Source organism: Coffea eugenioides, chromosome 11, assembly GCF_003713205.1.
Source record: "Coffea eugenioides isolate CCC68of chromosome 11, Ceug_1.0, whole genome shotgun sequence".
In the NCBI taxonomy this organism is placed as follows: Eukaryota; Viridiplantae; Streptophyta; class Magnoliopsida; order Gentianales; family Rubiaceae; genus Coffea; species Coffea eugenioides.
The window spans coordinates 39,478,265-39,493,350 of record NC_040045.1 but is presented as its reverse complement, the minus strand read 5'-3'; the positions used below and the strand labels follow the sequence as shown (position 1 = coordinate 39,493,350).

Genomic DNA, 15,086 nt, shown 5'->3' with positions numbered 1-15,086 from the left:
CGTTTACAAAAGAGAAGCAATGGCATAAGCCACCCATATTAACTGGACATACAAGTATTGCAAACTGAAAATGTGGAGCTTGTTATTTCTGTCCACCTTCGTTTTCCGGAATGATGTTGATTGTTACGCTGATACAACATTTCTCAAAGCTGAATATTGCAAGCCAACTTCTAACCAGAAGCTTGTTTCTGTTTCCTATTTCTCTTTCTTGAATCCTGAACCTGGTTGAGACGTGTAGGTTTTCACTGCAGATTTGGGGTACTCGAATAGAGCTAACTCGTAACAACAACTCAAATCTGTTTGTCTTTTTCATTATTCGACTAGAGGCTTATCTCTCTTCTGAATTCATATCAAACTAGTTCAGATTTTATATGTAAGCATATTATTCATTCCTTACAACTGAAGGCTAATTCTTTAGGGGGAAATAATGGTTCTGCTTAATTTCCATAGAAGTTCTAAGACATACTGTAAACAATCAATTCTAATCAGGAACGTACAGAGAACAGAAATGAGCATAAAAATGGGTACCATAATATTAATCATCAAGAACAGAGTAAGATAGATTAGATGCTCCCAAGTCACAAGAATGGGTTTTGATAGCCACCTAGCTCAGCAAGCTTCTTTTTACCGTCTTTGCTTTCCTCTGGGCTACTGAATTGTGCTACTGACCTGCATTTGACTCTGGCTTATTAACAGAACAGAGCTGCACGTCATACTAGCTATAATAGATACCATCAGATGGATCATCAAGATGGATTTAATCCTATTGGAGCAGTGTTAGGACAACAAAGTCAGAGGGTGGGGTTCATCAACCGATCCAGTGTTAAACAAGAGCTAGTTATAAACATCAAATGGGAAATCAAGTAGTCAAAACTAAAAAGGATAGAAGGTGTTGAATCAAGTATTCAAATTTCAATGAACTAGCTATCTAGTCCCAAAACCACAGGTTACTCGATATGCAAAGCTAGGGTCCCCTATGAGAAGAGATGCTTCTGTTCAGATTGTACTTTCATGAAGGGATATTGGTACCAACATCTCTTCACCATTAAGGTTCTCCTTCCTTTGGCCAAATTAAATATTTTGACACTGTCTAACAGACAGCATACTGGTGGACTGCATTTCAGCCCCATTATTAAAGGGTAATAGTAAAGTGCTTAGAAGGAAAACTCATCAGACAAAAGTGAAACTGGATGCATTTCTGAAGCAAATTTTCACTGGATTGATGGAGAAATTTTATTAAAACATTCTATTGGTTAAAATTTAATAGTATAATACACAGATAACATGAGCTGAGCCAACATACAATGTCTACCATCAGTAACTTCTTTACAGAAGAAAGGATTACATCCAATAAATAGGAACATACACAAAGATTATTATTGCAAAGCTTCTTGTGAGAGGAATTCATGACATCCATGTTAACAGTCATGAAACTCATCTGAACCATAACAGATAATCAAGCAGGACATCAACATAGTACTACTGAAACAGGCATCAAGAAAATGTAGAATGGGAGGACCAACTTGTCAAATCCTAACTGAAGACTAAAACCATGAATATGCATTTGGCAGTCACAGCACATTTGCCACATGAGAGAGGTCTTACAAATGGTTATTTGGAAAGAAAGTTCGAAACGAAGAAGTTGTAAACATTGGATATTAAGAGAGAGAGAATTGAAAGCACTCCTTATGCAGAGTCTGGATTCCTGTTACAAAAAGGGGAAGAAAAATAAGTAGCTTCATAGACAGAAGGAAAGAAAAGAATGCCATTAGCAATAGTAGGCGCAGGAAAAGACATAACTACTCAAATCTCAGACATAAACCATTTGAATCAAAGTGCTTCCGTCTTAACTGAAGTTCAAACTATCAGATGCAAGTAAAAGATCACAAGTCAAGAATCATACAAGGAGAATGTTCAACATACCGATCACTTCTGATAATAACATCAATGCCTTCAATCTGTTCTTGAATTTCTTTAGCAGAATTCTCAATAGGTTCACTACAATAGTGGGCCTCAAGCCGCTGCAGGGTACCAAGTTCCTCAACACCAAAAGGGATCTCCTCCAAGAGCTTGCATGATTTCAGAACAAGATGTTGAAGGCACGGAAAGTGCCGAACTATTATTGCTTCCCAATGAATCAAATCAGTGTTTTCAATTAGCAAGTGCTTTAGACTATGAAAACCTTCTTCAGTTGGCTCCCATTTAGGCCCTTGGAAAGCATAATTTTTGAGTTTAAGCACCTCAAGGTTGGGCAACATGGCAATAAAGGTCATATCTTCCCATGGTAAGTAACTCCAACTCAAACTCAAATGCTTAATAGTCACTGGCAAAGCAGCCAAGCCCAAATTCTTTCGCACTTCTCTATTTTGTGCGTGGAAGGAACACTCCAGGGTTTCAAGTTCTTGCAAGCAAACAAGATTATTTAGGACTTGTGACAAACTGTCTGTGCTGTAGTCTTCTTTAGTTTCACAAATTCCCAGTTTCTTAAGATGGGGCATGACACTGAAAACTTCCTTTGTGCAACATGAAAATTGTATTGTATAGAGAGTTTGCAGGTGTTCTGAAGCAAATGGACGAGGAAGGTTATCTTGTACAGTGAAAGGATTCTTTAGATGACAAGCTGCAGTAATATGCACATGCCTCAGTGAAGGCATACTCCAATACTCCAGCAACAATATTGGGCTACCGCCAGATTCCCGACAAAGCCATGGACCATGAATGACTAAGGTCTGGAGATTCCTCAGTTGGGAAACTGAGGCAGGAAGCTCATAAGTAACATTGAGTGCAAGATACCTCAAATGTATCAGTTTTAGTATTTGATCAGGGAAGTAATCGAAATGCAGAAAGAATATGTCTAATACTCTAAGCAACTTAAAGCCTAACTGAAAGAATAGAATATCAGGTACTATATTAGCACCCAGTGTGAAACACAGAAAAGATGAGACATGTGGGATTGCAGGTGCTGCAGACACATCACTGTAGGGATCCAAATGGAAACTCAGACGACGTTGATTACGCGTGCCTGTTTGAACACCTTTGGCACTTCTCCTTTGTATGACATGCATGAAGTTCTCCTTTTGAGCTTCTTTCAAGCACAATTCCCGTAAGAAGTCATGGAGGCGACAAGTTTTGACTTCCTCCCCAAAGCGCTTCTTTTCAACCAAAACTAAGTTTCTGCCGATAAGGTCTTCCAAGTAATCCTTTCCAATCTGTTCCAACTGTTTCTCTGAATCCAAATATAAGAAGCCCTCTGCAGCCCATAAATTAATCAATTTTGCAACTTCAATCTCACAATCTTCAGGGAAAATCCCCATATAGAGGAAGCAGGCTTTCAGGTGATGGGGCAAGTAATTGTAACTCAAAGCAAGTATATCTAAGCAATTTTCTGGATCAGTAGAAACAACTGAGCTAACCTCCTCTGCAATATTATTCCAATAATTGTATTCCCTGATGACACGTGAGAGAACACCAGCAACAACGACAATAGCTAGAGGTAATCCCCGGCATCTCTTAGCTATTTTTTTTCCAACTCCTACCAATTCTTGGGGGCAGCTTGCTGTCCCGAAGATGAGCATTTCCAATAGTTCCCAGCTTTGTTCTGTATTGAGAAGGTTCATGCAATGAGGTGGCTTTTTGGGACTCACATTTGTTGCTATCTCCATGAACCGAGTTGTAACTACTATTCTACTTCCATTTTTGTCATCAGGAAAACATCTTTTGATATCATTCCAAGCATCAATACTCCACATGTCATCCATAACAATCATATACCTCATACCTTTCAAACTTCTGTATACAACTTCAGCTAATTGAGCATTGCTCTTCTCAACCATTTTATCAGTGGACCGTGCAATGGAGCTCAAAAGGCCTAGTAACAAATCTCTCACTTGATAGACTTGGGATACTGTTATCCATGCACGACAATAGAAGTGATAAACAGTATAAGGATCATTAAAAGCTTTTCTAGCAAGAGTTGTCTTACCAATGCCGCCCATCCCAGAAATTGTCACTATTTCTAGTCCAAGCGGCAGTCCAGTGAGCCCCTCCAAGATAGTCGTCAGCTCAGCATCAAGACCTACCACGATATCCGCCTTATTCGAACTAAGTGGTGCTTTCCTGATGCTTGATCCCTGCAATCTTAGACTCTTTTCATCTATATTTGTAGTCTTTCTCTTGAAAGATTGAACATCCTGTAATGCATGAACTAAACCTCGACGAATGCCCTTCTTTCCATCTAAGACACTCTTGACCACAGTTTCAAGAGAACTTTTCCCCACTGCCTGCGGTAGGAATCTAGATGGTGACTCACTATTGGACAAAGTGCAAATAAGGTACGTCTTTACTGACTCGACTTGATTGTCCACGATACATTCTTCAACAAGATCTCTTGCTCTATAAGCAACGTCTTTGATGCATTTCAGTAATTCATGATCCTGGAATTTATCAGAAGAATCATCAAGAAAACTCAGCAAGGAGAAAAGATCCTGGTAGAGAATTGTGATCTCAGAAGCAACTTCATAGAAAAAGATTATGGCCTGTTTGAGCTTATCCACGGCCCGAAGCATTTTTCTTGCTGCTTCACGAGAAGGTTGATGAACAACGTAGTTGAATAGATCTGTCCGGATGTCGAGGACAGTGGTTTCCAGAAATTTCTTCAGGTCTTGCTCCAAAGATCCAATTTCCGTCAGAATTGGTGGCTTTTTTTCCTGCAATTTTGGTATTCCGCAGCTCAAGGACACTGTTCTTTTCTTGATCTCCAAGAAGTCAGCATGCGGACCAACTGCCCCAAGAAATCCTTCAAAGCTGGATGCCAGAGTTTTAGGTTCTTCGCTTAATTGCTGTAAACCTGAGCTCGACGAAGCTGAGGGTTCTCCTTTCAGCAGCAATAAGACTTGACGGAATCTCTGTGTGACAACCTCCGCTTGCATCTTCTTCATTTCCAGAACCAAACAGGGAAATTGCAGCAGATACTCCAGCGTTTGTACCAGGGAAGCAACTGCAGCGTAGGCCATCTCTCAGCTGTAATAGGAATATATCCAAGACGATTAACAAAATCTGAAGGTACATGAAAAAGGGTTGAAAGACAAGCGATTGCAGGAACCAAAAGCATAAAAAGGAAAATTTTTTAGTTAAAAATATCCAGTAAGAGATGGGATAAGCATGTATTAGGGATAAAAGAAAACTGGTTGAACATAAGCACCAAACAGAGCAATCAAAAGGTAAAAATGAACCCCTTTTGACTGATCGGGGTAGAAAATAAATGGAAGAGAAGTTGTCAGGATTACACTCACCAGCAGCAGAGAAGCAGGACACGATCAGAATTCAGAAGGATGAGATGATCGCTTTTTGTCAAAAAAAAAAAAGTTCTTGAGTAGTCGGAGTTTCTTACTAGAGATCAATACAGAAGATAATGACCAGACTTTGACTGCAGTAATCAACCCGGGGAAGAGTCCTTGACTCAAGTGTTGGGATACAGTTGTTTGCTACAATCAGTGGATGAAAATGTTTGGATTGCCGATTTTGGCCGAAAGATTACGTCGTTTTCCGTGATCACATTTTCCTATTACCTTTTTTCCTCACATACATCAAATCGCTACAGTAATTTTTTCATAAAAAATCACGAAAAATGTAATCCAAACACATTAATATTAATGTAATACTTTTTGAATTTTACTTACAAATATTGATATTTTTATCATAAATTAAATGTTTGAAAGTAAAATACCTATAAAGAGTCGATACTTTAAATAGGTAATGCGTACTACATATAGTTTAACATGCAAATAGTTAGTTAATTAGTTAGTTAGTTAATTAGTTAATTAGTTAAGCAGTTAATTAGTTAATTAGTTTAACATGCAAATAGTTTGTTAGTTTCGAACAGACAACAGCTTTAGTTAATTAGTTAATTAGATAATTAGTTAATTAGTTAAATAGATAATTAGTTAATTAATTAATTAGATAATTAGTTAATAGTTAATTAGATAATTAGTTAATAGTTAATTAGTTTAACTATTAACTAATTAGATAATTAGTTAAGCAATTGTCAAAAAAATAATAATTGTCAAGCAAGTAAGGGTAAAATTGGAAGAAAATTCTTATCTCACTTCTACAAAAGCTGTCAGGGAGGTTTCTGCAACGAATTGTTACTGTTCAAGGGAGGTGAATGCAATTTCTAAATCTAGAGGGGAGGTCAGTGCAAATGTCAGAAATCTCAGGGGAGGTTTCTGCAATTATCCCCTAATTCAAACAGAGTATAAAATTTTAGAGCTTTTCATTTTTGTGGGGGCAATGGATAATATTGACCGTGGTGAGGCCTCTTTTTAGGTGATTTGAGAAATCCATCTTTCTATTGTTTTATGAGTTAAGTTCACTTTGCATTATTTAATTATTCCAAAATTTTCACTTTCATCTCTAAGGTTGAAACGAGACGCGTTAGTTCCTTAAATATAAAGGTGATCCCAGTTAATTAGCGAAAATGAGATAGACTTCATGGATTAATTTTTATTTTCTTACATTATCAAGGTACACACGGATAGGTTTAGATGTATGTCATATTATCTGAATTTGATTTTAAACTCCAAAATCTTCATATATGACATGCATCAAATCATATTAATATTTACACTGTCAATATATAAAAGATTTGCTCTAAATTTTATGTTTAAGTGAAACAAATTTTATACTTTAGAAACAAAAGTGGAATAGATTTTATACATGAGTGGATTTAAGTGAAATAGATTTCATACTTTAGTGATTAAAATATTTTGCATATTTTCTCCCATTATCCTTACTTCTTAATGTCCTAGTGGAAAGGTTCTTCTCAAAATTATCCAAAATTTTGATTTAAAAGTTAGTCTTTAAGGAAAATGTTGGTGGGAAAGAAGGGTTCATTGCTTAATTTTTGTTGATGAAACTCTATTATTGTGAGGCATAAAAGCTTGCTTATTTATGTACAAAACATAGAAAGGAAATAGTCAATAAAAAAACCAAAAATCAATCTCTGCTTAGAGTTACGATGAAAATCAATCTAATATAATGTTCCAATTTAAGCCGTCAATTGATTTTCACTATTGTTTGAACTCTTCAATGTGAAATGAGACAATAAAGTGGTGTTATTAATCATTAATTCATCCATTCACTTCCCATAAAATGGCTTAAATCAAGGCTTGATGAAGAGTAAAGTTACAAGAAGACTGTTTCAAGTTGCATGAGAGTCATGAGACAGAAAGCTCAATTACAAAGAAGAAAATATTGTTAGATTGGAATTGGAAATTAGTTTCTAAAACAAATGAAGGATTGGATTTGGAACTTCAACTTGCATATATTTGAGAGTGTTCCTTTAGTCTCATCTCAAGTTTTTGTTATGGAAATATACGAGTTTAGCCTTAAGAGACTCTTGTTAGTTTGCATTGATGTGGGAGGCCATGACTTCCAATTGATTTTATTTAGATTTGGAAGAAGGAGCTGACCCTAGATCTCTTTTACAATAGCTGAAAATGAGCATCTTTTAGCAAATATTTTTGTTAACTCTGATTTTAAGCACTAGTTTGATAAAATCATAGAAAATTTCCTCTTCCTTTTGCTGTAACTCCATTAAAATAGACAATAACTTAGCTAAACTTCCATCTTCAAAGTTTTTGTATGGTAGAATATAAAATAAATATTTAATTTGTTTTGTATGCAATATACACTTTGTTTGATTGACAATTGCTAAATTTTGTTGGTCATAATTTCTTAGAATATATTCTATTTACAATCAAATTTTAGCAAAGAAATTTAGTATATAGAAAATGTTATATCTTAAAAAAAAAAATATTGACGTGCAAAACACGTGACACGTTATTAGTTGTAAAAGTTGGGAAGCGAGGAAAATAAAGTGTAAACAATTCGATTGGATTTGACTCATATTATCTTTTATTAACACAAAGAACCAAGACTCATGGAGGCTTTTAATTATTGAACTCCATTATGTCATTTTGCATAGAGTTTTCCCATGCAGCAGATCTTAATCCACCTGACAGCATTTTAATCACATTATTATGTGATTTTGCATTTGTTCTTATGTCACATTAACCATTAACCATTTTATATATTGGCCAAACCATGCAGCAGATTTAATCCACCTGACATGCAACTGACAGATTCTAATCTCTAAGCAACATTTTCTGGACATTGCATTAGTTTACGATAAGGCTAGTTTCCAGCAAGTACCTTAAAAACTATTCTACCGAAAAGCCGACTGAATTTTTTCTTGCATTGTGTTCCAACGTTCACATATAGTTTATCAAGATGTGAAGCACTTGGCTTGGCCTAGAAGATCAAGATACTGTAAGATGGAGCCGCCTCCTAGGCTTGCATCCGGAGACTAAAACTTGGCCAAGAAAAGCTATGTTTATATGACCACGAAATTTTTTAACATCCTCGTATATTATTACCAACTTCTGATGCAACCCTCGGGAACCAAAACCCGCATCAAAGAGACGCACAGGAATGGTTACCTAGTTTGAGGATTCAAGCTAACAAGGATTTCAAATAGAAAATTCTTTACTGCTACCGCGTAGTTCTTGGTCTGGGAATATATGCATTCTTAAGTGCCCTTCATAAAGCACTTCTGTTTTCTTTTAGAAACAAATTTTAACTTGAAACTATCTTGAAACTATTTTACCAAAAGAAAAAATAATATAAAAACCTAGAAACTACAATGAGGAATCAGGACAGTCCGCCAAGGTTAAAATAACTTTTGTACCTATTCTAAATGCACACCGCTTTCTTTCCTAGAAAATGCATAATAAAGTAACTATGTATTCTTTTTAACATGCACGAATCTACATAGGTATCTGTTGATAAATTAAATACCCTGCAATGCTTCAACAACTGAAAATCGGGGAAGATTAATCTCCTGGACTGTACAAAGCTGTGCTGATCATGTTCTGAGCAATGCACTGCTGTTCATGTAGTTGCATTCTCTAGAAAACTATGATCAACCAGAACAGACACCAGATTACATGATTTATGACGAAAGAGGAGTAGAATTTTACCACAAATTAGAGCAGTGACAGAAGAGTAGAGTTTCACCATGAAACAGAGTATAAAAGCTATAAAAAAGTGTTTCTAGACCCAAAAGCATTTAATTACTAAATCACAAGAGAACTCAAAATATTTATTCGATGAGCCAAATGTCTAAATAACTCATTAAAAGCTCTCTTAGTGGTTTGGTGATCAACGGACCCATACCGTGAATATAGTAATCTTGCTCTATCTTCTTCGCAAAACTCTTCACGAGCTATTTCTCCATTCTTGGTAGCAGCAGCATACATTCTAGAGCTATTTCTCCATTTCTGGCAGCAATACCACATACATTCTGGTTCTATTAACATAGTTTGTCATCATTGTCGGAACTTGACGCTTAACCAGTCTAGTACTAGACCTAACACTAACAACGCTTCTTCTTTTTCCTCGAAAAACACGTAGATAATTAACCTGTTTGTTAGATCTTGTTTAAGGCGGCAAAAAAATTAAGCTACTCATGAGCAGTTGGAGTCAAAACTCGACTTAAGTTCGATCAACATCAAACTCAAGTCTTTTTTAAGCGCTTGAGCTAGCTCGAACTCGCTCGAGCTAGCTTGCGCTCGCTCTCGAACTCGAGCTCGAGCTCGCGCTCGTGCTCACTCTCGAACTCGAGCTCGAGCTCGAGCTCGCGCTCGTGCTCGAGCTTGAGCACGAGCTCGCGTTGGCGAATGAGCTCGAACTCGAGCTTGAGCTGGCACCGGCGCTCGAGCAGCATGAGCTCGAGCCGGCGCTCGAGCAACACGAGCTCGCGTTGGCGCTCGAGCTTGAGCTTGAGCACAAGCTGGCGCTGGCACTCGAGCTTGAGCATGAGCTCGCGCTGTCGCTCGAGCTGGAGCTCGAGCTCGAGTTCGAGCTCGAGCTCGAGCTGGAGCTGGCGCTCGCGCTCGTGGTCGAGTTGCACGAGCTCGATTGCCAGCTCCAGCTCAAGCTGCACGAGCTCGAGCTTGCGCTCGAGCACGAGCACAAGCTCTCGCTCACGCTCTTGCTCTCGCTCGAGCTCGAGCGCACGAGCTCGAATTAGAGCTAGAGTTTGACCTTGAACTTTATATTCAGATTGGCAGCTTGTCGAGTTCGAATTCGAGTTCAAGTTTGATAAAATTAGGCCGAGACTCGGCTCGATTAGATCAAAACTCGATTCAATTCGATTCATTTGCAGCTCTAGTATGATATTAGATACTCTTCTTCTTTTTCCTCCAGAAGCACGCAGATAATGAACCTGTTTGTTAGGTCGCCTGATACCAGACCTAACACTAACTCTCCCTCTTTTTCTTCCTTCAATTAAAGGAAAAGCACGTAGATAATACGTGATCGGCAGTGAAGGAAGATCTCCTCTAGCAAACTTCTCACGAATCACAGACAGTGAAGGAAAACCATTTCTTCCAAATGAAGCGTTATGCGATTGATGATCTTCGCTGCCAAGTTTCCCACAAGCAGTATCAATCTCTTCCGTGAAGGAATGAAGCATTTCTAAAGTCTCCAACAAAACCAATCGCTTGCCATTTTTCCCATCAAAAAATTTCTTGGCCGTCTCCTCAATACAATTTTCCGTTAGAAGCGCAGCTGAAGCATATACATTTGATACAAATTCCGACATCCCTGACCTAAGAATATCTCCATCTGCACATTCCAGCGCTTCAAGAGCTTTGTTAGCAACATCCATGATGCCTTTCACAAATTGGCGACAACGCCATTCATTGGAACGCCCGCACAGCTCAGCAAAGCTCCGCAAGAACTTTAGATGTTGGCAGAGAAAAGCTGATTCAGTCCCCACTTCACTGAAAAAGTTCATGGCGTCTTTGAGTTCTCGACAAGACTGAAGCAGATCCATCACCGCGTCACGACAAGGTAGGAAGGCTGAATTGTGGCGTAAATCTTCCCAGGAGCTGTAGAAGTCAGATTCATCAAGAAATTTCTCCAGCTTATTCTCATTTAAACCAATCTGTTCTACTAATTCTGGCACTTCTCTTGATAGCATTCGTTCCCAGCCGCGACGAATATTCATTCTATACTCATCATATAACGGTGAAGTAATTAGTAGCTTAGTTCTCCGAGCAAAATCTCCTACAGGCAATGCAAGAGGTGCAATATCTTCTACTAATTGGTCCGGCAAAGTTGGGGGTCCTTCCATTTCCAATACTCTGATGACCGCAACAACTTTTTCTATAAATAACTTGGCTTGCAATACCTTGATATTCAGTATTTTGCCTAGGATAGTAGTTAACTCGTCCACCTCCTCCACCAACAGATAAACAACGTCATCGTAAGCCATCTTTCCCTCCGTCAATCCTACCCGATGTAATCAATAGCAAATTAACAAATAAATCACCCTTCATGTTTGGATTTAAAGATTTAACCGGACTGCAATAAGTAAATATAAAAGAAAATAACTTGAATGAATCACCTAGGACAAAGCAAAAGAAAGTGTAGGAGAAAGAGCATACTAAATAAGTAAATATGAATGAATCGGAAAAAATAAAAAATAAAAGAGCATACTAACATGTAGGAGAAAGCAAAAAAACCGGGGCCTGACAACTATGAATGCGAGAGAGAAGCTACAGCTTACCAGCAGCAGAGGAGGAACGGACTTTGATGATCGGTATCACGATTGCTAGAAGAAAGCCGGCGATGAGAACTGGTGGTCAACGAACATGAAGCAGCCAAGTCTCCCCAAGTGCCAAACGTCTCGTCTTTGATTTCTTTTCTTCTCAATTTTCTTTGAGGGGACAAAAGTTGAATATTTAGGAGTCCCAGAACAGTTGGACCGGGCCCTGCTAAGGGAGTAGGACACTTGCATTAGTTGCATTCCTAAAGGAACAATTTGGCAAGAACTATTACCCACTCCAAGTAGTTTGAATTAGTTACTGTAAATTGCATTTGTATCGATTTTTTGTGTAAATTAAATAATTCAAGTTTTCCTATCTCTCCTTTTTTTCTTTGAGGTTAAAAGTAAGTGACCCTTTTTTCTCTTTTTTTTTTTCCTCTTTTTTCTCCTGAGCTGGCACACAATTCATATAAGAGAAATAGATCTTCGTAAATATGAACTGTGCAACTTCTGTTTCAAAGTGCTTGAAATTTGTGGGATACTTTGACCGTCAAATGCTGGAGCTTTAAGTTTACTAATTCCAGTTTGTGACTGAATCCAAAACAAAATTATAGCAGGAAAATACAAATGATCCGGTGCATATTCACGTTCGAAATCCCTTGTATAGTTCTTCTAAAGTGCATATTCATATAATCAACGAACATTTTTTCTACAGAAATCTCGAGCCTGCAATTGTTTAATTTGGAAGCACAGCAGATGCTACAGCGTTTACAAAAGAGAAGCAATGGCATAGGCCACCCATACTAACCGTATTGCAAACTGAAAATTTGGAGCTTGTTTGTTTTTCTGAATGATACAACATTTCTCACAGCTGAATATTGCAAGCCAACTTCTAAGCAGAAGCTTGTTTCTGTTTCCTATGTCTCTTTCTTGAATCCTGAACCCTGGTTGAGATGTATAGGTTTTCACTGCAGATTTGGGTACTAGAATAGAACTGACTCGTAACAACAACTCAAATCTGTTTGTCTTTTTCATTATTCGACTAGGCTTCTCTCTCTTCTGAATGCATATCAAACTAGTTCAGATTTTATATATTTCACTGGATTGATGGAGAAATTTTATTAAAACACTCTATTGCTTAAAATTTAATATTATAATACACAGATAACATGAGCTGAGCCAACATACCATCAGTAACTTCTTTGCAGAAGAAAGGATTACATCCAATAAATAGGAACATACACAAAGATTATTATCGCAAAGCTTCTTGTGAGAGGAATTCATGACATACATGTTAACAGTCATGAAACTCATCTGAACCATAATAGATAATCAAGCAGGACATCAACATAGTACTACTGAAACAGGCATCAAGAAGACGTAGAATGGGAGTACCAACTTGTCAAATCCTAACTGAAGACTAAAACCATGAATATGCATTTGGCAGTCACAGTGCATTTGCCACAAGAGAGCGAAGTCCTACAAATGGTTATTTGGAAAAAAAGTTGGAAATGAAGAAGTTGTAAACATTGGATATTAAGAGAGAGAGAAGAATTGATAGCACTCCTTATGCAGAGTCTGGATTCCTGTTACAAAAAGGGAAAGAAAAATAAGTAGCTTCATAGACAGAAGGAAAGAAAAGAATGCCATTAGCAATATTAGGCGCAGGAAAAGACATAACTACTCGAATCTCAGACATAAACCATTTGAATCAAAGTGCTTCCGTCTTAACTGAAGTTCAAACTATCAGATGCAAGTAAAAGATCACAAGTCAAGAATCATACAAGGAGAGTGTTTAACATACCGATCACTTCTGATAATAACATCAATGCCTTCAATCTGTTCTTGAATTTCTTTAGCAGAATTCTCAATAGGTTCACTACAATAGTGGGCCTCAAGCCGCTGCAGGGTACCAAGTTCCTCAACACCAAAAGGGATCTCCTCCAAGAGCTTGCATGATTTCAGAACAAGATGTTGAAGGCATGGAAAGTGGCGAACTATTGTTGCTTCCCAATGGATCAAATCAGTGTTTTCAATTAGCAAGTGCTTTAGACTATGAAAACCTTCTTCAGTTGGCTCCCATTTTGGCCCTTGGAAAGCATAATTTTTGAGTTTAAGCACCTCAAGGTTGGGCAACATGGCAATAAAGATCATATCTTCCCATGGTAAGTAACTCCAACTCAAACTCAAACTCAAACGCTTAAGAGTCACTGGCAAAGCAGCCAAACCCAAATTCTTTCGCACTTCTCTATTTTGTGTGTGGAAGGAACACTCCAGGGTTTCAAGTTCTTGCAAGCAAACAAGATTATTTAGGACTTGTGACAAACAGTCTGTGCTGTAGTCGTCTTTAGATTCACAAATTCCCAGTTTCTTAAGATGGGGCATGACACTGAAAACTTCCTTTGTGCAACATGAAAATTGTATTGTATAGAGAGTTTGCAGCTGTTCTGAAGCAAATGGACGAGGAAGGTTATCTTGTACAGTGAAAGGATTCTTTAGATGACAAGCTGCAGTAATATGCACATGCCTCAGTGAAGGCATACTCCAATACTCCAGTAACGGTGTTGGGCTACCGCCAGATTCCTGACAAAGCCATGGACCATGAATGACTAAGGTCTGGAGATTCCTCAGTTGGGAAACTGAGGCAGGAAGCTCATAAGTAACATTGAGTGCAAGATACCTCAAATGTATCAGTTTTAGTATTTGAACAGGGAAGTAATCGAAATGCAGAAAGAATATGTCCAATACTCTAAGCAACTTAAAGCCTAACTGAAAGAATAGAATATCAGGTACTATATTAGCACCCAGTGTGAAACACAGAAAAGATGAGACATGTGGGATTGCAGGTGCTGCAGACACATCACTGTAGGGATCCAAATGGAAACTCAGATGACGTTGATTACGCGTGCCTGTTTGAACACCTTTGGCACTTCCCCTTTGTATGACATGCATGAAGTTCTCCTTCTGAGCTTCTTTCAAGCACAATTCCCGTAAGAAGTCATGGAGGCGACAAGTTTTGACTTTTCCCCCAAAAGGCTTCTTTTCAACCAAAACTAAGTTTCTGCCGATAAGGTCTTCCAAGTAATCCTCTCCAATCTGTTCCAACTGTTTCTCTGAATTCAAATATAAGAAGCCCTCTGCAGCCCATAAATTAATCAATTTTGAAACTTCAACCTCACAATCTTCAGGGAAAATCCCCATATAGAGGAAGCAGGCTTTCAGGTGATGGGGCAAGCAATTGTAACTCAAAGCAAGTATATCTAAGCAATTTTCTGGATCAGTGGAAACAACTGAGCTAACCTCCTCAACAATATTATTTCAATAATTGTATTCCCTGATGACACGTGAGAGAACACCAGCAACAACGACAATAGCTAGAGGTAATCCTCGGCATCTCTTAGCTATTTGTTTTCCAACTCCTACCAATTCATGGGGGCAGCTTGCTGTCCCGAAGGTGAGCTTTTCCAATAGTTCC

The 15,086-nt window shown here is 38.1% G+C and overlaps 3 protein-coding genes across 3 annotated transcripts; all 3 read right to left on the bottom strand.

Annotated features, from left to right (window-relative positions):
• Positions 1-1,290: 1,290 nt before the first annotated feature.
• LOC113752547 (putative late blight resistance protein homolog R1A-3) lies at positions 1,291-5,012 on the bottom strand. The gene is made up of 2 exons (XM_027296661.1): positions 1,924-5,012; positions 1,291-1,705 (listed from the first exon to the last, which is right to left on the bottom strand). Exons 1-2 carry the CDS (start codon positions 5,010-5,012, stop codon positions 1,687-1,689), a joined length of 3,108 nt encoding a protein of 1,035 aa, XP_027152462.1. The 3' UTR covers positions 1,291-1,686.
• A 4,586-nt stretch (positions 5,013-9,598) lies between these two features.
• Positions 9,599-11,749, bottom strand: LOC113752546. Its single transcript, XM_027296660.1, has 2 exons — positions 11,633-11,749; positions 9,599-11,355 (listed from the first exon to the last, which is right to left on the bottom strand). Exon 2 carries the CDS (start codon positions 11,336-11,338, stop codon positions 9,599-9,601), a length of 1,740 nt encoding a protein of 579 aa, XP_027152461.1. The 5' UTR covers positions 11,339-11,355; positions 11,633-11,749.
• Positions 11,750-12,379: 630 nt separating this feature from the next.
• LOC113752545 (putative late blight resistance protein homolog R1A-3) lies at positions 12,380-14,812 on the bottom strand. Its single transcript, XM_027296659.1, has 4 exons — positions 13,416-14,812; positions 13,007-13,031; positions 12,800-12,925; positions 12,380-12,670 (listed from the first exon to the last, which is right to left on the bottom strand). Exons 1-4 carry the CDS (start codon positions 14,810-14,812, stop codon positions 12,380-12,382), a joined length of 1,839 nt encoding a protein of 612 aa, XP_027152460.1.
• Positions 14,813-15,086: the final 274 nt, after the last annotated feature.